The 22471-nt window shown below is 47.1% G+C and overlaps 1 protein-coding gene across 2 annotated transcripts in view; it reads right to left on the bottom strand.

The window, feature by feature from the left end:
- ROCK2 (Rho associated coiled-coil containing protein kinase 2) overlaps positions 1 to 22471 on the bottom strand; it is a 147590-nt gene that overhangs the window by 41036 nt on the left and 84083 nt on the right. For both annotated transcript variants that reach the window (XM_066597210.1, XM_066597220.1), the window contains exons 6-11: positions 21744 to 21888; positions 13496 to 13634; positions 10508 to 10599; positions 9000 to 9159; positions 4632 to 4695; positions 1271 to 1362 (exon numbers count right to left, since the gene is read on the bottom strand). In XM_066597210.1, coding sequence (XP_066453307.1) covers positions 1271 to 1362; positions 4632 to 4695; positions 9000 to 9159; positions 10508 to 10599; positions 13496 to 13634; positions 21744 to 21888 — 692 coding nt within the window. The remainder of the gene's footprint in view (positions 1 to 1270; positions 1363 to 4631; positions 4696 to 8999; positions 9160 to 10507; positions 10600 to 13495; positions 13635 to 21743; positions 21889 to 22471) is intronic.

The raw sequence follows: 22471 nt of genomic DNA, 5'->3' as shown, positions 1-22471 counted from the left end.
AGACAGTTACAATTCTGCCCTAACCACAGGGAATATTGTCAAGCATCCCTGGGTTCCTTCAGAGGACCCTGGGCTTTCGGCGACAGGGCCTTTTAACATGGGCTAATCATCATTCAGATTTCCAGGGCCCAGTGAGAATCTGAATGATTATTATGGTTCAGTGTAAATACACCGACTGAAGGATGAAAGAGAACTTGCTTGATAATCGTTCATCGAGGTATAAAACCTGAACGACGATCGGCTCGTGTAAACAGGCAGTCGTTCATCTATGAGCGACTGCCTGTTTACTGTGAATAGAGGTGGGTGGCCCAGAATGATCTCTGTCCCGCTCCGACTCCATTCACTCAGCGATGATAGTTCATGTGCACAGGAACAATAATCGTTGGGGTGACCTGTTGGGCATCTGCTTCCGACGGGTCATCCTCTGGGTCCATACTAAGTATGAGTCAAAAGCGGGCACTCCCTTAGACTCTCTGCTTTGTATGCTGTAATTAGCGTTAATTGTGGCATTCAAAGGGTTAAAAACAGCCGAGACCAGTAATTAGGTAGACATGTTTTTCTACTCCTGTAAACCCTGCAGCCGGCTAGACATGCATCGTAGCAGATGGGAGTGGAAGAACCCTAAGCCGGTTGAAATCAATGGGTGCTGAAGCCGACTATTACACTTCTGCCAACACGGCCTCCTGGGACGGCCATAGAAATGTGGTAACGGCTTCATCTCCCAATAGTTTTAATGAGAGTGAAGCCAGCCAGGCCACTTCCTCCCTCGTCCCCTATGACGCACATCTTGCCCGATGAGGGGGGTCCTTGGCTATCAACTACTGACAACTTTTCCTAAGGATAGGTCATCAATAGTTTTTGCCTGGAAACCCCCTTTAAGAACCTTTTAAATGGGTTGATCATCAAGAAATGTATATTCTTAGGATTGTTCTCAGTGGGTCGTGTAAAACTTTCTTAAAAGGGCTGTACAGGAATGCCAAAAATGTTTGCCGTCCATGCAGCCTGTGGGGGTGAGCGGTAGCGCTGCGCTGTTCAAGACACTGTAGCGGTATCCTCCACCCGCTGCCCTGAACATCTGCACTTGGGTGGGTTGCCACAAGCTGCATGGATAGCAGCCATTTTTTGGCATTTCTAGAGACCAAGTAGTTTACCGTCAGGCCATTGTGAGTGCAGACCGCCCATTGTCTATATTGCCAATAAGAAAAATGATACCAAAGGACTTTTGTCTGGAGGCCAGAAGAGCGAACACTAATGGGAATCATTTGGACACCTGTATTTGTGCTCTAATTCATCTTTGGCTTGGATTTCATTTTGAAGTTTTTCTTGCAGCTTCTGATGAGCTTTCTGAAGTTCTGCAGACTCCTACACACAGAGAGAGAACAAGTCATGTCAAAGACAGCTAAAAATACCCGGCGGAGCGCAGAGCCTTATTTATAACGTCCTGAACTCCTCTTATACTGACAGAGGTAACTATGTGTATTACGAGACGGCAAACTGCAGAGAAAACATGATGGACCCCATCGGACTGCAAAAACCAAACATAGAACTTCCTAATAAAGTAAATGCTGTGAGTGCAATGCAAAAGAATGCAACTATTGCAAGATACATGCAAACCATTCAATATATGCAGGTCACATAAATAGACTCTATGATAAGTCTATGGAATCCATCACAAGTTGTTGAAATCTTTTTGAAAACGGATCACGGAAAAAGGAGACAAAAAAGACTGGTTGGAAGGCATCTCACTGCTGAGACCACCATGTTACCATGTATTCTTCACTGCACGCCCAACATTGACACGGAGATTAAATGGAGCAGTAGGCGAGCATGCAAGGTGCTGCTCCGTTCATTTGCAATGGAATTACCGGAGATAGCCAATAAGACCTTTATCCAATGGTAGGTGATAAGAGTCAATCTTGGGAATATTGCTTTAATTCGAGGGGGGGGGGGGGGGTGTAGCACCAACTAGGCAGATCTGCCATTTGTAACTACATAAAAAGTGTATGGCTTCCACTTGGGTTGTTAGCCCTCTTTTTCCAGGATCCTGAATGCCAAATCTGCCTTATGTAACGATAGAAGAACAGAATGTATTGCTGCATAACTGGTCGGATTTAGTGGTTCAGAGTATGTGGAATTCTAGGTGGCAGCTCTTGGGAAAGCTATAATGGTGATCATACTGATTGGATGACTATCCAATGGCCACAAAAATGGAGAAAACCTTTTAAAATAAATTGCTGATCGTTTCTACAGAACCCATCAAACTTAAAGGGGTTTTCTGCCCTTTTTTTAATTGATGACTTATCCTTAGGATAGGTCATTAATAGTTGATGGGTGGGGCTCCATCGCTCAGGATCCCCATCCATCAGCTTATTGTTTAAGCCCACTGTCACTGCAGCGGGCCGGACATCGTCATCAGCAGACAGGCGAGGAAGTGGGGAGCACCAGCTTCAATCCCACTGAAATGAAACGGAGCTCTGTGCTGCTATTCCATTTACTTCCCAGTACATGAGGTCACTAACAGGAGCAGGAAGTGGAATGCCAGCATGGCTCTCCCATTGATTTCAGTGGGAGTAAAGCCGATGCTCCCACTTCCTCGCCTGTCTGCTGATGTCAATGTCTGGACCCATTGCATCCTGAGCTGCGGATCCCGTCCATAAACTACTGAAGACCTATATTAGCTGGGCAGAAAACCTCTTTAAAGGAGTTGGTTAAGATAAGATAAACATGGCTGCTTTCTTCTAGTACGTAACAGAGTAGAGCTACAATACCAGACACAACCCATAGACCGGCGTGGTGCCATTTTTGAATGAAAGCAATCATGTTTTTCTAATCATGGACAGCCCCTTTAAGGGAAATTTTTTTCCCCCTCTTCATTTAAAGGGGTTATCCGATAAGGCATCATGCCCTGCTGAAGAACCCCCCCTCCTGTAATATGAGCCAAAGAGGAGGGCCAAACATCAGAGGTTCAAACTCTGACAGCCCATCCATGTATTACAGATAAACCTTCCTCTGAGTAGCTGCCATGTAATACTACATTTCTGCTGCAGGTGAAATATATGGCTGGCTGCAACTTTGATAACAGCTGGGAGAAGTGAGACCATAAACAGCTGGATGATGTAATTCAAAAGACATCCCTTTTAGTGGGGAAGTCAACCTGAAGAAGAACATTAAAGAGATTGTACCATGGCCTTATCCGTAGAATAGGTGACTAGTGGGAGTAAAACAGTCTGATCGGTGGGGGTTTCACTGCTTTGACCCCCACCAATCCTGAGAACGGGGGTCCTGTGTCCTGTGAATGAAGCGACAGTCACCTATGCGGGGTGTAGCTCCATTCATTTCAATGGGGCTGATAGAAATATTAGAGTACATATGCTCAGTAGAGATGAGCGAGCGTACTCGGAAAAGCACTACTCGCTCGAGTAATTTGCTTTATCCGAGTATCGCTGTGCTCGTCCCTGAAGATTCGGGTGCCGGCACGGAGCGGGGAGCTGCAGGGGAGAGCGGGGAGGAACGGAGGGGAGATATTTCTCTCCCTCTCTCCCGCCCGCTCTCCCCTGCTCCCCGCTGCGACTCACCTGACAGCCGCAGCGGCACCTGAATCTTCAGGGACGAGCACAGCGATACTCGGATAAAGCAAATTACTCGAGCGAGTAGTGCTTTTCCGAGTACGCTCGCTCATCTCTAATGCTCAGCTATGTTCGGCAGTCCCAATAAATAGGATTGGAGTGGCATCGCACATGCGTGAAAGACGTTCCATTCAATCTCCTGCTCAGTATGGGGCTGCAGTGACCCCTGTTCTCAGGATCAGTGGGGGTAGCAGTGGTGAGACTCTCCTTCATTAGACTTTTAGCACCTATCCTACTCATGGGTACAACTCCTTTAAAGTAACCCTATGGCTTTGACACAAAATACTCACCTGGGACCAGAGCAGGAGGGGGGCTATATTACCTGCAGTTGTTGTTTGCTGTCCCTCTAATTCACTAGTTCCGGGTCCCTTTTCTAGGCATCCAAGATGGCTGACACAATCTTCAGACTACCTAATCCTCCACCGCACACTGGTACTGTTAGACTACCAGTGCACTGTACCTGCTCTCTGATTGGCCAGAGCTGTTCAAGTGATCTGCAATGGCCAATCAGAGATCAGTGCACAGTGTGCCTTAGGTAGTTAGAAAATTGCTGCAGCCCTCTTGGACAGCTGAAAATGAGTCGCAGAACCAGCAGACTGGAAGAGCGGCAGAGAAGATAAGACAAATAACAAACCCCTCTCTCTCCTGTCCTGGGAAAGAATTTTGTCCCGAAACCAAAGGACCCTTTAAAAAAAGGGGTCTTCTAACCCCTAAAATTATACCCCCCAACATGCTCTCAAAGAATAAAAATAACAACATGATTGTGTGACGCGAGTGAAGCTCTAATATAATCTTATCTGCAGAATACATGGGAGAGCATTGATTATTGTAAGCACTTCCTTAACGTGTCATTTAAAGCTCCAAGGCTCAGAAACAGTCCAAAAGTCAAGAAAATAAATGAATTTAGCAAGTGGTGGACAACTAAGATGAATGAATTACCAGTTGGCGTCCATCACCCAACCATGAGAACCCAACCGATGGACGGCCGTAGCCCCGAGCACTCACCTCTTTCGTTGGCTTTATGGAGGAGTTCTCTTCTTCCCTGTGCTTAGACGGGTCACTCAGCAATCTGAGAGAGGTTTCAGGAGAAGCAAATAGAAAACACAAGAGACAGACGCAGAATGAGAAGACATTAAACAGATCGGCTCATAAAAATACTTGGCCACAGGACGTCACATTTCTAAACAGTTTACAGAGTTTGGATCAAAGGCTGGAAGATAAAACCATGCTAATTAGAGATTTACTTTTAAACATTTGGGTCAGAGGATGATGCGCCACAGCCTCGGGGATGAGAAGGCTACGTGGACAGAGGCCCTGCTTTTATTGCCTTATCTCCGAAAAGGATTAAATAACACTTCCCAGAATGCACTGCACCAGCTGTCCGTTCTCTTTCATCTATCTAGTACTGTACAGAAATCCCACCTCTGAGCCCGTTAGGACAACGTCTATCATATGCATGTCATAAATGATTCTCCTCCGCAAATCATAAAGGAAAACTGCTGCAAAGAGTGGCTCCTGCTCTGCCGCACACACCCACGGTCATCCAGAGATCTGGAGAAACGTGAGGACACCTCCTCCTGGTGATATCAAGGAACTGCATTGTGAGCAATTCTATAACTTTCCTTACAGAGTTACTCTTTTAAGTATGCCGTTAATGGGATCCTGTCATCAAACATTCCATTACTAAGGTGCTACTATATGATCCAACTTTACCCACAATGCGGCCCGGCAATGGTCCCGAGCCACAGCTTCCAGTAATTAAAAATGCCCCCTCCACAGCTCCGCCACCTCCCCCTGCCGCCAGTGCAAGCCACAGTGAAATCCTGCGCTTGTGTAGTGCGGCCCTCTGCCCCACACCTCGACTTCAGTGGCACATGTCCAATTCCAGTAGAGGGGGATGCAATGAAGCTGTGGAGGGGGCATACATAATTACTGGGAGCTGTGATTTGGGCCTCCGTGACTCCAGGCGGGACAATTAGCATACAGCACAGGAGAACATAAAAATAATTGTTACGCTGAAACAAATATTCCGCTCTTTATTACACGTGGCACGTAGCGCTATGAGTCCCTTTAACAATTGTGGACAGAGGAGTTGAAGCGACTCATCACGTTGCGACAGGAGGATAAGAATTGGTCCCCCTTCTAAATGATGACATCCAACTGATATATACATAATAGAGAAGTAATCCTGGAGTCAGAAGATGACGAGACATCTAATCGACAGCCCGGTGTTACAGCGGTTCTCCACGTTGATAAAAATGTAGAAATACACTTAGGCTGGGTCACACGGGACGGAATCACACCGGAAATCTCGTGGTTTGGCCACAGCAAAAACCGCGAAATTTCCGCCGGGAGAACCGCGGCGGCGGCTTTGAAGTGGCCTGACCGCTCGCTCTTTCGCTGCGGCCGGCGCTCCCATAGAGGAGAGCGCGGCCGCAGCGGAATGAAAAAAAGAATGGACGTGCTGCATATTCTGAAACCGCAGCTGCGGTTTCAGCCGGACTTACTGCGGCGGATTGGCCGTCGCTCTGTTGTTGGGAGCCTCTCCAGCATGTCCAATAACACAGTACTGGCTCTAGCCAGCAGACGGCGCCATTGTATAATGGCAGAAAGAGAAAGCCCCCTAGGAAACCCAGAATCCAAAAAATGGATTGCAAAGGGTTAATGACTTTTTGAATGATAATACTGTGCAACAAATCTTTTCGGAACAGAAAGTAAGTAATACGTTTCTGTAAAATCAAAACATGCTGATTACACTGGTAAAACTGAATAATAACAGCACGTCTCATTTTCAAGTCTTTTAACCCGTTAGTGACCAAGCTTTTTTTTTTTTGTTCTAAAAAAAAGCGTAATTTCTTTATTTATCCATCGACGTCGCTGTGTGGGGGCCTGTTTTTTGCGTGACGAGTTGTATTTTTCAATGGTGCCATTTAATGTACAATATAATGTACTGAAAAACGTTTAAAAAGCTCTAAGTGGAGTAAAATGGAAAAAAAAAACAAATGCGAAATTCCGCCATCTTTCAGTGCGTCTTGTTTCTACACCCCACAAACTGCAACCAAAACGACGCGATAACCCTATTCCATGGCTCAGTACGATTACTACGATACCAAACTTGTATAGTTTTTCGTTTTGCAGAACTACTCTTATTTTTTTTCAAAGACATTTAATTTTTTTAAATTATTTTCTGCCGCCATCTTCTGTGAGCAATAACTTTTTTTTATATTTGTCTGTCCACATAGTTGTGCGAGGGCTCATTTCTTGCGGGACGTCCTGTAGTTTGTGTTAGTACCATTTTGGAATACATACGACTTTTTGATCACTTTTTATTGCATTTTTTTCTTGGAGACAGAATGACCAAAAAAGCGCATTTCTGGCGCTCCTAATTTTTTTTCAGACGCTGTTCACAGTGCGGGATAAATAATGCATTACTTTGATAGATCGGACTTTTATGGATGCAGCGATACTAAAGACGTATTTTTGTTTTAGGATTTTGATGCTTTTATTTAGTCTAACCGATGACCTGACGAGCCGACTAGAATAATTGTATAGGCAGATTTCCAAAAAACGAAAAATCTGTAAAAACACAGTTCATTAATTATAACTTACTGGTGGATGATCCGCAGTGTTTACGCCATATACCCTATATGTTACATAAACCTACCCTTATCGTGTTCAGTCAGCACACTGTGTGTAACAGTGATTGCGAAATAGTTGCGCAATCAATCACTTTTGTTATTCTTTTTATTAAGCAAGGTTAATGGCGAGCCGACCGGATTAATTGTATAGGCAGATTTCCAAAAAATACAATACAGCGGCAATTGGATTACATTATTCCCCATAACTGGAAAGCCGTAGGGCTCCTTCCCACAGACGGATTTCCGCCTCGTTGCATGCAGCTATTAGGTTCTATTGAACCTAATAGCACAATGCTTACGGTGCGGAATTCCGCGGCAGAATTCTGGACCATAAAATCTCCCGTCCTCACCCGCGACATGCTCTATTTGCCGCGGGTGTACGCGCGTACGGCTTCTATTGCAGTCAATGGAAGCCGTCCGTCACGCTATCTTCCGCTGTAGCACAGCCTACCGTTAGCCGCATCACATGACGTGGCCGACGCATCATGTGACGCTGTGGGCGTGTCATATGACGCGGCCGGCGCGTCACGCGCTCTATTGCACATGCGCACTGAAGCGTCATGCGGGACGTAGGACTCCGGATCCGCAAGTATTGGGGTCCCTGGGGGGCGCCGTGATGGGCTCCGCCGCGGAATTCCGCGGCAGAGCCTGTCACGGCCGTGTAAAGCCGGCCTTACACGGCAGAAAAAAAACCCATATGATATTTGAATTCAGCGCACTAAAGTCACTGCAAGCCGCCTATCTGCTTATCTGTTACAAAAATGGTGTTGCACAGTGTCATCACATTCTCCCTCTAAGGCCATTTACAAGGATGATTATCATGTAAAAAGAAAACGCATGATAATCGTTATGTCTAAATGCAAAAAAACATTGTATATTATTTCTTTACTTTTTGTTATCCCTCACTTTCAACCAGCGTAACAATCATTGCTGGATCGCTGACTTCTCGCTGCGTGTAAACGGTCCCCGCTCAGTATTTCACATGGAATATGGCGAACTAAGTGAGAAGCTGGCAATAGTGCAATCTGCCTGTCTAAATGCTCTACGCGAGCGTCAACAACCTTAGCGTTGACCTCAGCACTCATGCAGTCGTTTAGTGGACAGCCATCCTGTGTAAATGAAGCTCCAGACGTAGGGGCAGGGTGGTTGCAGAGGAGATAAGAGGTAAGTTAAGGTCCATTGACACGCGTAGATGATCACTCAAAATTCCTCAGAAACTGACAGATTTGAGTGACCATTTTGCATTAGCTAGTAATGGGCTAATCAGCCCATTAGTAACTAACTAGCTTCATTTGCATGTATTTAGAGAACAGTCTTTTCTCTAAATACATCGCTATTGTTCTCCAGCAGGACAGCTGCTGAAAGAATGTTATCAGCAGAGAACTCAGCGTGCGCGGTCCCTCTCATCAGGGACGATGGATTTTATGCTGAACTGAAGTCAGTGATGTACGAAGAGTGCACAGTAAGTCCACGATGGGCACACATTTACACGCAACGGCTATCGCTCAAAAGCAGAAGCTTGCATGAAATTTGAGCGATAATCATTGCGTGTAAATCATTCTTAAAGTAAAGGGGAGATAACTGTGGGCTGACATATATGGAGAAGATAAAGAGCAGAAGCATAGGATGTGATGGAAGTGAAACCAGCTCACAGCAGCAAGAACATAACTTGACCAACATGTAAATAGGCCTAAAGGCAACAGAAAGTGAATCAATATCCCACCAATATACGTACAGGTTCTCCCGGTAATACGTAAATCCAATAAAAGGCAGCTGGTTCCCTGCAAATGCTTTCGGTATGGGAAAGGTCTCCACGTTGCCCTTGTCATCTTCAATGTCATCAAAATTACTGCTGTCGATATCGCTGCTCAGCTCCGGGACCACAGGGGCGGCCGCTTCACCCAGAAGACATATACATGGAACGTGAGTTATGAGAAAAGACAACACAGTCCTACAGCCGTACCCAACCCCATCAACAAGGTCTCAACGACATTTTTACTTTTTCCAACTTTCTTTTCCACTTTCCAAAAATCATAACTATATTTTTCTGTTGACAAAACAGAACATTTTTGGCGGCACAGGTGAGTGTCTGATGCAACCTGCATCGGACAGCGCACAGACCACCATCAGGGTCTGTCCTATCTGCGTGGACAGCGCACATTGAAGGTCCCATACTGGCCCTTCATAGAGACATGCCCCAATGACTGACAGGTCTGTGTGCAATTTCTTGCAAACATGTACTGTAAATAGGTTCATGTGAATAAGCCTTTCCATGAAGTTTGATGCAGGAGTATGGGGCACACGAGCCTCTCGGCACATACTGCAGTATACATACACGGTATGAATCAGGCACAAGCCTCGCTCTCACAGGTGGCACATAGTGGGCGCTTTGTGCAACATTTAAATGTCCGTGACTCCTAACAAACACCTTATTCACTGGGAAAAACCTGACACTCCCAGATGGGCTGAAGACCAACAAAACCCAAGAAGAAGATGATCAACAAGACCCAAAACACACACATTTATATATATATATACATACATATACATATATATATTTATTTTTTTTTAATTTTTTTTTTTTTTCTCCTCTTCCTGTAAATGAATAGAAAATCTACTTTTTAAAAAGAGGTTCTTCAGCAGCTGTGTATTATACAGTTCTGTGCCCCAGCTGCTGCGGAGCATCATTACATATTCCTCAGACGCCGGAGTCCTACTTTGGATGTTGCGTTTCATATCAATGATGGACAGTACTATTCCCCATAATCTTTAAGGAGGTTCTTCAGCAGCTGAGATTTGTATTCAAACTAATAAATAACGGTGTTCTCTACAATATAAATGACTACTTCAAGTCACCTCAGAATTAGCTGGCCTGTACAAGAACACGTAAACATGGGGTACATACAAACTCCGTGTAGATATTGTCCTTGTCAGATTCGAAGAAGAGCACTGCTAACCACTGAGCCACCGTGCCGCCTTTATAGGACTATAATCGTAGACATATGAGGTCCGGGGTAAGGCGTCATATTCATAGGAATTTATTATCTAGCACCAATACATCTCTTCTTTTGGGGGGGGGAATTGCGCAGCTTACAGAACTATAGGGAAAAAATGGCAGCGCTCTCTTTAGACTCACTATTCCAGGCCATTCCATACATTTTCCCAATGTGACCGAGCCTAAAATCTCCAAAAACCATACAATTATTTATACATAAACACACGTTTTGCCGTCTGCTTACTCACTTTCTCGTATGTTGTCCCAGGTCCACTGGTCGTTCTTGAAAAACGCATGCTGCTTAATTTCCTCTATACCATTCCTCCCAAGTCGTACCTCCCTATGCATAGCAGAAGAACCAACAGAGTTACATTAGGAAAACCTCGGTCCGTCTCGGGCATGAAGACACAAGGAAACGAAAGGGTTAATTCGGCCGGTCTCGATTCGGCGGCGATCCCTGCGCAGTGGTCCTTGTGACCGCGGCCGGTCCCGTGGCTCTTACGATGTGTCTAATATTTCTGGGAGAGGAGAGGGGATGGGAAACTTCTTATTTTTTTTCCTCTGCCTCGTAAGACGCCACGTGTGGAATGAAAGAGTTTTCCGCTCTGATTCGACGTTCAACGGGAAGTTCAGCGAAGACGGGCCAGCGTTTTAAATTAAGAAAAGGATCCTTTGGAGAAAAAAAAAAGGGACTGCCAAGCGCTACGACGGAGAACCGCGCCAGGATGCTTTAACCCCTTCCTCACCGGACCGCCCTCCAGCCATATGGACAATTCTGCCAGTGATATTTAAAGGGGTAGGGTAAATAAACTGCGGCTGTACTGTGAAAGGAATGAACCTCTACTACTTACTGCTGTACGGAGGGAATTGGATTACGGGACCCCACCAAACCTAAATATTTGGACTGGCCACCGAGACGTTCAGTAGAACAGGACTCTCAGTTATCTGCGAGGAACGAGGCGTGGGACAGAGCGCCTCTTTTCCACGAAACCCTGAACAGCACAGATGCTTCATACATCCAGCTACCTACCGTAATCCCCGCAGATTAAATTAGGCTTGTGTCCTGCTTTCATCTCAAGCTTCTCCTGTAAAAGGGTTCATGCCCAACAGTCCCGTGTCTTTATACGAACCAGTTCTGTATTAAAGAGATGTCACAAATCTTTACGGGGCATTGGGAGATTGCCCTTTAACTCCTTAAAGGGGATGGCCGAGTGTGGATGATTTTTTTAGAAAATAGCTCTAAATTTCTTAACCGCTCGTTCCCCAGCTCCGCCGTCCTTCCGTTTTTTCACGAACGGCTACCACCTGATCGCTGCAGCAGTCATTTGGCGGTTCTCCTGATACCATGGCTCCCAGCATGTGACAGGTGCTAAATATACATCCAACCACGGGCACCTTCATCGGTCACTAGTTACCTGCTCAGCCCGCAGGGGAGAAAGGAGCTACTGCCCCATACAACACTATGAAAGTTGTAGAAGTGTATGAATCAGAACAAAAGCTTGGGGTTCATAGCTAGCTTGCTTTGCTGGGAGGCAGCTTGCTGGATGAGAAACCTTCCTCTTCCAGGTCTACATGAAAATGAAGACCAGAGAAGATTGGAACCCGCCTTTATAGGGAAAACGAATTCTAAAAATAATGATTTTTGAAACTCCTTCCACACTGACAAAAATAAGTGCCGTTTCACTTCTACAATACCATCTGTCAGTAACAATTTGCTGGTACGCCGACATTCTACAAAATCTACACTTGTGGACAGTCAATGGTTCAAAGGAGGAACTTTGCCTTAAAGGGATTGTCCATGACTAGATAAAAAAAAGGGTCCGCTGTGTTTCCAAGAACAGCGCCATGGGCTGTGCCTAGTAATTGGTCCATTCACTTGAAAGGTTATGAGCTGCAATACCAAACACAGCCTGTGGACACATGTTGGCGCTGTTCCTGAAAACACAATACACCCTTTTTTCTAGTCCTGGACAGACCTAAAAGGGGGTGTCTAGGATTAGGAAAACAAGGCTGCTCTATACTTGTCCATGGTATTCTAGCTTAGCCCGATTCACTTTAATTAACCTGAGCTGCAATACCATACACAACCCATAAGCAGAGGAGGCACTGTTTTTTAGAAAAGAGCAGCCCTGCTTTTCTAATCCTGAACAATCCGTTTAAGAATGCAGCTCTTCTGGGACTAAAGGACGCATTTTATTGTTTTAATCTCCACATTCTGAACACAATAACTTTATTTTTCCATCTTTGTAAAAGCCCTTTTACATCAGCCAATAATCTCCCCATTTAACAACCTCCGATTGACAATATAACATGTCTCATTACCACGGTTCACTGTGGAACTCTTTGCCTGAGGACGTGGTGATGGCAAAAATCGATAGAGGAATTTAAGAAAAACTTATTTAAAGTGACCCTCCAGTCCTGGCCAAATATGGCCGACCCGCTTCTCTGACTGCAGGATGCACACTGTGCAGTAGTATGTATTGGTGGTCTAAGAGACTACGGCTGCTCTGACTGGCCAGCACTGGTCATGTGTACAGCACTGATCAATCAGAGCAGGAGTATAGTGTCTTAGACTAATAATGCATACTAATACACAGTGTGCACCAGGAGGTCCGAGAAGCTGGTGCGGCCATCTTTGTTTCTGGACCAGAGGATCACTTTAAAGACAAGTTGCACTTTCAGCTAACTTTTGACATGTAATAGAGACCTGGCCGTAGTGATCAGTCCCTCTGCTGACCGCTATAACGAGGGGGCTACAGTCCTCCTGGAGCGCTATTTACCGTTGGCTGTTCTCGTAACTTTTCGGCTCCTTCTGACAGCTGAAGACGACCTCATAGAAGTGGACGGCGCTTTCTATAGACTTCTATGAGGCAGTCTTCAGCTGCCAGGAGGAGCCGAAAAGCTGTGAAAACAGCCAATGGGGAATAGCACTCAAGTGAGTACTGTTGGCCCTCGTTCCAGCGATTAGTAGGGGTCTCAGCAGCCAACCCCCACTGATCAGTACTTATGTCCAGCTACTCCCGTGTCAAACTTCGAAGTGCATTTATTCTGAAAAGCCACAGGAGGAGCAACAGGCATCTGTATCCCGAGTTCATGCCCCCGACCCACCTTCCCCCGGGGTTCAGGCACAATGCCTTGAAGTAATTCCATAATATATATTATATACATAGAATTCCTTTGAAAGTCGCTGCACCCATCTGTGGTAGGCATGCATTATTTTCAGGTTTACAACCTACCTGTCTGTTAAGAAGGCACAGATGAGGTTCTTGGCATGTTTAGAAATTTCCACATCTTCTGGAAAGTTTAAGGAATTCTTGTGATCCATAATTTTGCTATAGGTTCCAACCAGGGAGTCCGCATAGAATGGAGTGTCCCCTTAAAGTGAGAAAAAGTAGGAGAACAACACTAAGATGAATATTAAAAAGGAAAACAAAGATTAGTGTCCTAAAATCAAGTACTACAGCAGAGTCCCAGAACCGTCCTCATATGGAAAAATATCGGCTCCTGGGAAAGCTGGGTGCCATTGGAGGTGCCTCAGATGTTGCTTCTCTATCATCGTCAATGGATAAGTGTGCTAGTTATGCAGCAACAGGATGAGCAGCATTACATAACTGGGGAGATTTACCACTCAGAATCCTGGGAAAGCTGTGTGACACTGCAAAATACCATAGAGGAAAGCACATCCAAAATTGCAACGCACCACAAACTGATAAAATATACATATAGGGCTAATTTTTTAAAATCTTTTTCACTGACCTTTTTCCGTTATCTAGTTTTATTGGGTGTAAAAAAAAAAAAAAGACTAACATTTATAGTTATATTTATTTTTTGCACTAAAATAAAGTATGGGAATGGCGATGGTTTTGGTTGACGTCGGCTTTCGGCTATTTTCTTTCATATATATATATATTATTCTGTACAGTCATTTTGTTTTACTTCTTTATGCAATCATTTTTTTTTACTATCTATGTCCCCCATGGCATCATATAAAACCTCTGGGGGACATTCACATGGCCTTTTTTTTTTTATTTGACATTTTTCTACTGTAGCTAAAGCATTCATAAAAGCCTCGGTTAAACGGAAAAACATCCCCTGTAGTGACAATAGTCACTGACATAGCTGATCAGGGTCTGCTGGAACCCTATAGCTCTGCTGTGCCAGGGAATCCCGGCAGTCACATAACCACAGGCTCATGTAGTGGAAGAAACACTTCCACTTTCACTCTTTAGTACATAGCGCTCATTGAGTGCTATGTACTAAAGAAAGGAAGAGGCAGAAGGGGTTAAAAAACACTTTTTCCTCCTCCTGGTTATCAGCTGTGACTAACAGCTGACAACTCGACCTGTCTCTGATTGACTGCAAAAGCAGGTGCTTTAATCACCCCCCCCCCCCCCACCACCACCACCGTTTTTTTACTAGCAGCTGGGATTCAGGGTGCATTCACACGAACGTATATCGGCTCGGTTTTCACGCCGAGCCGATATACGTTGTCCTCGGGTGCAGAGGGGGGAGGATGGAAGAGCCAGGGCCAGGAACTGAGGCTCCCGCCCCCTCTCTGCCTCCTCTCCGCCCCTCTGCACTATTTGCAATGAGAGGAGGCGGGACGGGGGCGGGGCTAAAGTCCATGAATTGGCCCCGCCCCCGTCCCGCCTCTCCCCATTGCAAATAATGCAGAGGGGCGGAGAGGAGGCAGAGAGGGGGCGGGAGCCTCAGTTCGTGGCCCTGGCTCTTCCATCCTCCCCCCTCTGCACCAGAGGACAACGTATATCGGCTCGGCGTGAAAACCGAGCCGATATACGTTCGTGTGAATGCACCCTCAAGCCCAGGACAAAGCAACGTAAATTTACAGTGCTTGGTCCTTAATGGGTTAAAGGGGTTGTCCTGCGCCGAAACGTTTTTTGTTTTTTTTTTCAATAGCCCCCCCGTTCGGCGCGAGACAAACCCAATGCAGGGGTTTAAAGAAAAAAACGGATAGTACTTACCCGAATCCCCGCGCTCCGGTGACTTCTTACATACCTTGCGAAGATGGCCGCCGGGATTTTCACCCTCGGTGGACCGCAGGTCTTCTGTGCGGTCCATTGCCGATTCCAGCCTCCTGATTGTCTGGAATCGGCACGTGACGGGGCGGAGCTACGAGGAGCCGCTCTCCGGCACGAGCAGCCCCATTAACCAGGGAGAAGACCGGACTGCGCAAGCGCGTCTAATCGGACGATTAGACGCTGAAAATTAGACGGCACCATGGAGACGAGGACGCTAGCAACGGAACAGGTAAGTGAATAACTTCTGTTTGGCTCATAATTAATGCACAATGTATATTACAAAGTGCATTAATATGGCCATACAGAAGTGTATACCCCAACTTTGTTTCGCGGGACAACCCCTTTAAGCACTGGCTTGCATGTGTAGTGGTCCACGTTTAGGGTCCCTCTAGTTCTGTGCCCGTCTATCCCACATGGATTTATCCTTGTGCATTTGTGTGTGTTTATGTGGTCATTGGTTTTTGTAACATTTGTGGTGACCTTTCGGGATCAATGTCTTGTGTTAGTGTCGCCAATCTTGGTGGTGTCTGCGTGACTGTCTCCCTAACCTACTCTGTGTGATGTGATTGATAGAGCGGTTGGGGCGGAACTGGTTGGTGAGAAGAGAGGCAAAAGGAAAGATGTAGTCGGAGGACATGTGAGCAGGAAGCTGAGGCTCCGACACTTCTGTCTGGGTTAGGCCCAGACTCGTCTTATTTAGCTTTGAGATGCATCCCCTCAGGGGACCTGAAGTGAGGATCAGTTCTTGGAGTAGGAGTCGGCGGAGAATGCTATACACTCCCCTGCTTAACTACGGAGTAGAGGGACAGTACCGACTCCGCTACTGCAAGTCAGAGGACAAGTCTGGCGTGAATGTTTTTCCCCACGAATGTTGCTAGATCAGCAAGGAAAGGGCGTGAAATGTAAGAAAGGACCTGTGTTGGTCTCTCCATGTCAGGAGTGCTCTCCCCAGAACCTTCCATCAGATAACGAAGACTGACAACGCCTGTAACTCGGGAGAAGAGTGTTTGTCTAACGCAAGTGTGTCAGTAGGTGGTGAAAGGAAAAAGTGCCAGCAGTATTGTACTTGAGACTGTTGCAGTAATGTACTTGGAAAATCAAAGTTGGAAACATCCAGTAAAAACATGTGCCTCTGGTTTTAAAACTACACTTTGACTGCAGACTCGTTATTTGACTTTGTTGACTCGTTACTGGAAAGAGGCACTGGCGTCACGTGAACAGTTAAGTTATCATTTCTCTGCTGGCGCAGCTACTAGCTTTTACCCTCCCATGCTGCTGGGACAGACCGCGTTTTAGGAAGTGACGAAAGCGTTTTAGGAAGTGACGAAGGAAGACAGCAGAGCCATCGTGACCCACCATTGTGTTCCCCACCGTCTCCCTCACCAAAGATTTGACCCTGGGTGCTGCACATGCACTCTGCTGCGTTTTTAGCCTTTTGTCTATCACCACATTACTTAGGCTGGGATTTGGTCTTTCTGCTTTATTAGGATACTCTGTGGCCTTTTGATCAAATCCTTTATGTTACAGCCTTATCATCTTTCTGCTCTGCTCACATTAGTGCTGATGTTTATTGATATTGGTCAGTTTTCCTGCAGTGAGCGATTCGCACACTTAGATTTTTAGTATGTTTTGTACATTTTCTTTTTAATCCGTGTCCCCTTATTCTGTTTTTGCGATTCCTATAAAGATATATTTATATTTTATAATTTAGGGTGTGCGTTGCACTTTTGGATGTGCTTTTCTCTGTATGGTAGTTTGTGGTTTTGCGCACATCCTTTCGCACCCGTTCTGTATTCTTTGGTGGTGCCCATCCAATTTTGGTACAAGCTGCATGAAACTGATCTGCGATGACAAACATAACAGTAAAGGCCCTTTTGCAGATTTTAATGGGAAATGTTTTGCACATCACGCGCTATCTAAGCGGCATTGCTCATGCTCAGCCTGCTGATTCATGAAAGGCAACTCACAACTGCAAATATCACTAAGAAATCCCTCTTAGGCCCAATGCACATGGGCGGATTTTTGCTGCGCAATCCAGAGTGGGCGTCTGCCTTCGGATTCTGCAGCAGTAATCCTCCAAAGCATGCGATGCAAAAAAGATTCTTCATGCAAACAAGCGGAATCCAATTGCGGTTTCCGCTTGCGGATGAAAAAATATTGCAGCATGCTCCATTTTCCTACGGAAGACAATGGAAGCCATCCGACCCACAGCTGACTGCAGCTGACACTGCAGACGGGCTGCAGATTCCGCGGGAAAGCAGAAACTTGAAAAAAAAAATTTTACAAAAAATTAATAATAATGTACTGCGCATGTGCATCGGCCGGCAGCTCCACACACATCCGTAGGACAGAAAAAGGAAGACCTGGACAGGTAAGCAGGGTCCTCCGCCGCAGTCAGGGTCAGATTCGGTTGTGGACTCCCACGTGCGGAATTCGACCAGCCTATGGACATGAGGCCCATGTCATGAGGGGGGGAAAAATGCGGCAAAAATAATTTTGGTAGTTAAAGAAAAAAAAATAGGGCAGTAAAACCACCACATGGGTAAATTCTCTAAAAAGTGTCTGGTCCTTTAGGACCAAAACACCCTGGTCCTTAAGGGGGGTTAAATAAGGAACTGTCCTGCAAGCATCAACGGGCTTTTACGCTGTCAAATTTTCAGCCAGAACGAGTACTAAGGGCTTTTACCCACTATGGCTTTTTTTTTTGGGGGGGGGGTTAAACGCTGCTTTTTTTCTAATGGGACTTTCTAAAGTTTAAATTGCATTACACAACAATCGCAAGTTTGTGCATTTGCAATTTTTGTGTGATGCGATTTTAACATTAAAAAGTCCCATTGAAAAAAACACAGCGATATCACAGCTAGTGGGTAAAAGCCCTGACTGACATTTTTGCAGGTCGATCAGTGTGCCCAACCCAATTTACATGGAGCAATCATTACTACAGTATGTGCCTAAATGATCGTTCATGGACATGCAGTGCCTCGGTTCTCGTCAGCACATCCCTGTTTACACAGAGTGATGCGCTGCCAACAACCAATAGTTTTTGGTGCTGCATAAAAGATGCCCCGGCGTACCAGCCGAGCCATTTACTGGCCCCGGCGTACCAGCCGAGCCATTTACGGGCCCCGGCGTACCAGCCGAGTCATTTAAAGGGCCCCCCTGCACCTGACGAGTCATTTATAGGCCCCCCTGCACCTGACGAGTCATTTATAGGCCCCCCCTGCACCTGACGAGTCATTTGTTGGCCCCCCCTGCACCTGACGAGTCATTTGTTGGCCCCGCCGCACCTGACGAGTCATTTGTTGGCCCCGCCGCACCTGACGAGTCATTTGTTGGCCCCGCCGCACCTGCCGAGTCATTTGTTGTCCCCGCCGCACCTGCCGAGTCATTTGTAGGCCCCGCCGCACCTGCCGAGTCATTTGTAGGCCCCGCCGCACCTGCCGAGTCATTTGTAGGCCCCGCCGCACCTGCCGAGTCATTTGTAGGCCCCGCCGCACCTGCCGAGTCATTTGTAGGCCCCGCCGCACCTGCCGAGTCATTTGTAGGCCCCGCCGCACCTGCCGAGTCATTTGTAGGCCCCGCCGCACCTGCCGAGTCATTTGTAGGCCCCGCCGCACCTGCCGAGTCATTTGTAGGCCCCGCCGCACCTGCCGAGTCATTTGTAGGCCCCGCCGCACCTGCCGAGTCATTTGTAGGCCCCGCCGCACCTGCCGAGTCATTTGTAGGCCCCGCCGCACCTGACGAGTCATTTGTAGGCCCCGCCGCACCTGCCGAGTCATTTGTAGGCCCCGCCGCACCTGCCGAGTCATTTGTAGGCCCCGCCGCACCTGCCGAGTCATTTGTAGGCCCCGCCGCACCTGCCGAGTCATTTGTAGGCCCCGCCGCACCTGCCGAGTCATTTGTAGGCCCCGCCGCACCTGCCGAGTCACTTGTAGGCCCCGCCGCACCTGCCGAGTCACTTGTAGGCCCCGCCGCACCTGCCGAGTCACTTGTAGGCCCCGCCGCACCTGCCGAGTCACTTGTAGGCCCCGCCGCACCTGCCGAGTCACTTGTAGGCCCCGCCGCACCTGGCGAGTCACTTATTGGCCCCGCCGCACCTGGCGAGTCACTTATTGGCCCCGCCGCACCTGGCGAGTCACTTATTGGCCCCGCCGCACCTGGCGAGTCACTTATTGGCCCCGCCGCACCTGGCGAGTCACTTATTGGCCCCGCCGCACCTGGCGAGTCACTTATTGGCCCCGCCGCACCTGGCGAGTCACTTATTGGCCCCGCCGCACCTGGCGAGTCACTTATTGGCCCCGCCGCACCTGGCGAGTCACTTATTGGCCCCGCCGCACCTGGCGAGTCACTTATTGGCCCCGCCGCACCTGGCGAGTCACTTATTGGCCCCGCCGCACCTGGCGAGTCATTTATTGGCCCCGCCGCACCTGGCGAGTCATTTATTGGCCCCGCCGCACCTGGCGAGTCATTTATTGGCCCCGCCGCACCTGGCGAGTCATTTATTGGCCCCGCCGCACCTGGCGAGTCACTTATTGGCCCCGCCGCACCTGGCGAGTCATTTATTGGCCCCGCCGCACCTGGCGAGTCATTTATTGGCCCCGCCGCACCTGGCGAGTCATTTATTGGCCCCGCCGCACCTGGCGAGTCATTTATTGGCCCCGCCGCACCTGGCGAGTCACTTATTGGCCCCGCCGCACCTGGCGAGTCATTTATTGGCCCCGCCGCACCTGGCGAGTCATTTATTGGCCCCGCCGCACCTGGCGAGTCATTTATTGGCCCCGCCGCACCTGGCGAGTCATTTATTGGCCCCGCCGCACCTGGCGAGTCATTTATTGGCCCCGCCGCACCTGACGAGTCATTTATTGGCCCCGCCGCACCTGACGAGTCATTTATTGGCCCCGCTGTACCTGCCGAGTCATTTATAGGCCCCATTGTGACAATAGAAAAAATGAATTACAAAAACTCCCAGCCATGGTGTCCTCCATCCTCTACCTTGGGCTCTTCTGGCCAGAATAATGTGGAACTTTGTAAGAGACGCACTGTCATCATCACACAACCTAAGTAATAGAGAAAGAGCCGGACGGCAGAGCAGTCAGTAGTCGGCTTCCTGTAGTGCCGCTGTGATAGTGAATTGTATCCAAATCTTGAAGACATAGAAACAAATAATTTCACAGAAGGAGGATCAGATCAATCCCATCCGGCACGTGCCTAGGTCTGCCAGGTGCAGACAGGCGGCCCAGCAGTACATACAAGTAAATCAAACCGATGGGGAATGTTTCCTTTCCCACAATCTATTATTTGAATCGGTATACAACAGATCGCCGTTACATGACAACGGCCATTCTTCTACGCAGCGCTCGGGTTCACATTAGAGGCTACACATACAGAGAGCTGACTTTACATTAATAACCACCTCTAGGTCAGTAACTCGGGAAGATCAAATAGCAGATAACAGTAAACCACAGGAAATCTGAATATTGTGGGAGCGTAATATAATACGCAGAGTATTACAGTGGAATGAATAAAATCTACATAGAAACATATGTATGCAGAATAAAGCCGGACCATATGGACCTAACCAACTCCACAAACACAGAACACGTGGAGGCAATTTACATCTACTATCATCGATATCTCTTCCACGTGTGATAATATCCGGTACACCCGCACCCCAAGATTTCTCAGTAATCTATTATGTATGAATATGAGGCGAAGGCTCCTTGGATAAGAAGACAAGACAAATATATATAAAACCTGTTTCTTGGAGAGGCGGCCATGTTGCACACAGCGACCAATCAGAGGCAGTGTTTTATTTTTGTAGTCCAGGTTAGACAATTCGAGCTACACCCTAATGGGATATTGTGGACAACAAGCCTGGTAAAGTGTCCTGGTAAGTGGTATGCAATGATGCATACTAATACACAGAGAAGCGGTGCGGCCATCATTGCTTCTCCACGCCCAGAGGATCCCTTAAAATAAAAAATGAAGCAGCTTTGCAAACAGTCTTGATTAAAAATTATGCAGACCTATGTGTCCCCATGGTAACAGGCTATAAACCCTGTGGAGTCTCATCCTGCCCGTTGAAACAGAGAGAAATCACTTACTAGTTGTTCCATGAAACGGAGTAACTATCAACTACTGAGCAACATCTCATCCAGTACCCTGTCAGATGCCAGGTTAACGCAGGATGGCAGTCGCCCGTAATCGCTTGTGTAAAAGTACCAGAGTTCTTACCAACTTTCATTCAGTAGGGAATAGAAAGAGCGCATAGCTTCAGGATCCGACTACACTGGGTTTTGTTTGTAGTCTGTAACCATGGAGACACACAGGTCTGCAAAGGAGCGGTAGACACAAAACAATACGAGATCTTTCCTTAAAGCCATTTGTAAAAGTTTATTCAATTTATTCTTACATGTATTGGACATTGTTTAGTCTCTTCACTTACCAACCAGCATCTCAAAAAGGAAGACCCCAACCGACCACCAGTCACACTCCCGTCCGTAGTAGCCATCTCCTCCTTGAGACTTCAGCACTTCAGGTGATATGTAATCCGGAGTTCCCACAGCTGTGTCACACCGCACCATACCTGTCTAGGACATCAGGAAAACCGCATGAGTGTGGCACAAACAAATAGTTATTCTGCAACCAAAGCACATATACACTTGTTTCCTAGGGGGTGCCCGAAGGCTGAAAAGGTTGGGAGACCCTGATATAGACAGTATAGCAGGATGCGTGCTATGACAGCGGCAATGAAGGAAAGTCAACGGACAGATTAATATAAGATTATTACAGTCTCCACAAAGTGATTGAGTGTAGAGGAGCTGCAAACAGAGCGTGCATAACTAGAGATGTTCAGTACAGCTCTGCCCCAGTCTACACAGTAAAGCTAATAAATGAGTCGACAGGAAATGTCAGCCTATAGTGTGTGCTCCAGCAGCAGGTGTGAAAACTAGATGATGTTTTATATGGATAGATACATAAAGCACAGTTTCAGAGTCTTCTGATGATAGCTGGACCTACTAGAAAAAAAAATTATCAGCCACGCACTTCATAGTCTGCTTAAAAACTCCAGATAAGCAGGCACCAGGGCAAAAAGTAACAGCCAGCCGCACATTCTCCCTGCAGCAGCCAATACTGGGGAATGCGGTATTACATGGTGTCCATCCATATAAC

Source organism: Eleutherodactylus coqui, chromosome 1, assembly GCF_035609145.1.
Source record: "Eleutherodactylus coqui strain aEleCoq1 chromosome 1, aEleCoq1.hap1, whole genome shotgun sequence".
Classification (NCBI taxonomy): domain Eukaryota; kingdom Metazoa; phylum Chordata; class Amphibia; order Anura; family Eleutherodactylidae; genus Eleutherodactylus; species Eleutherodactylus coqui.
This window is presented reverse-complemented; position numbering and strand designations above follow the sequence as displayed.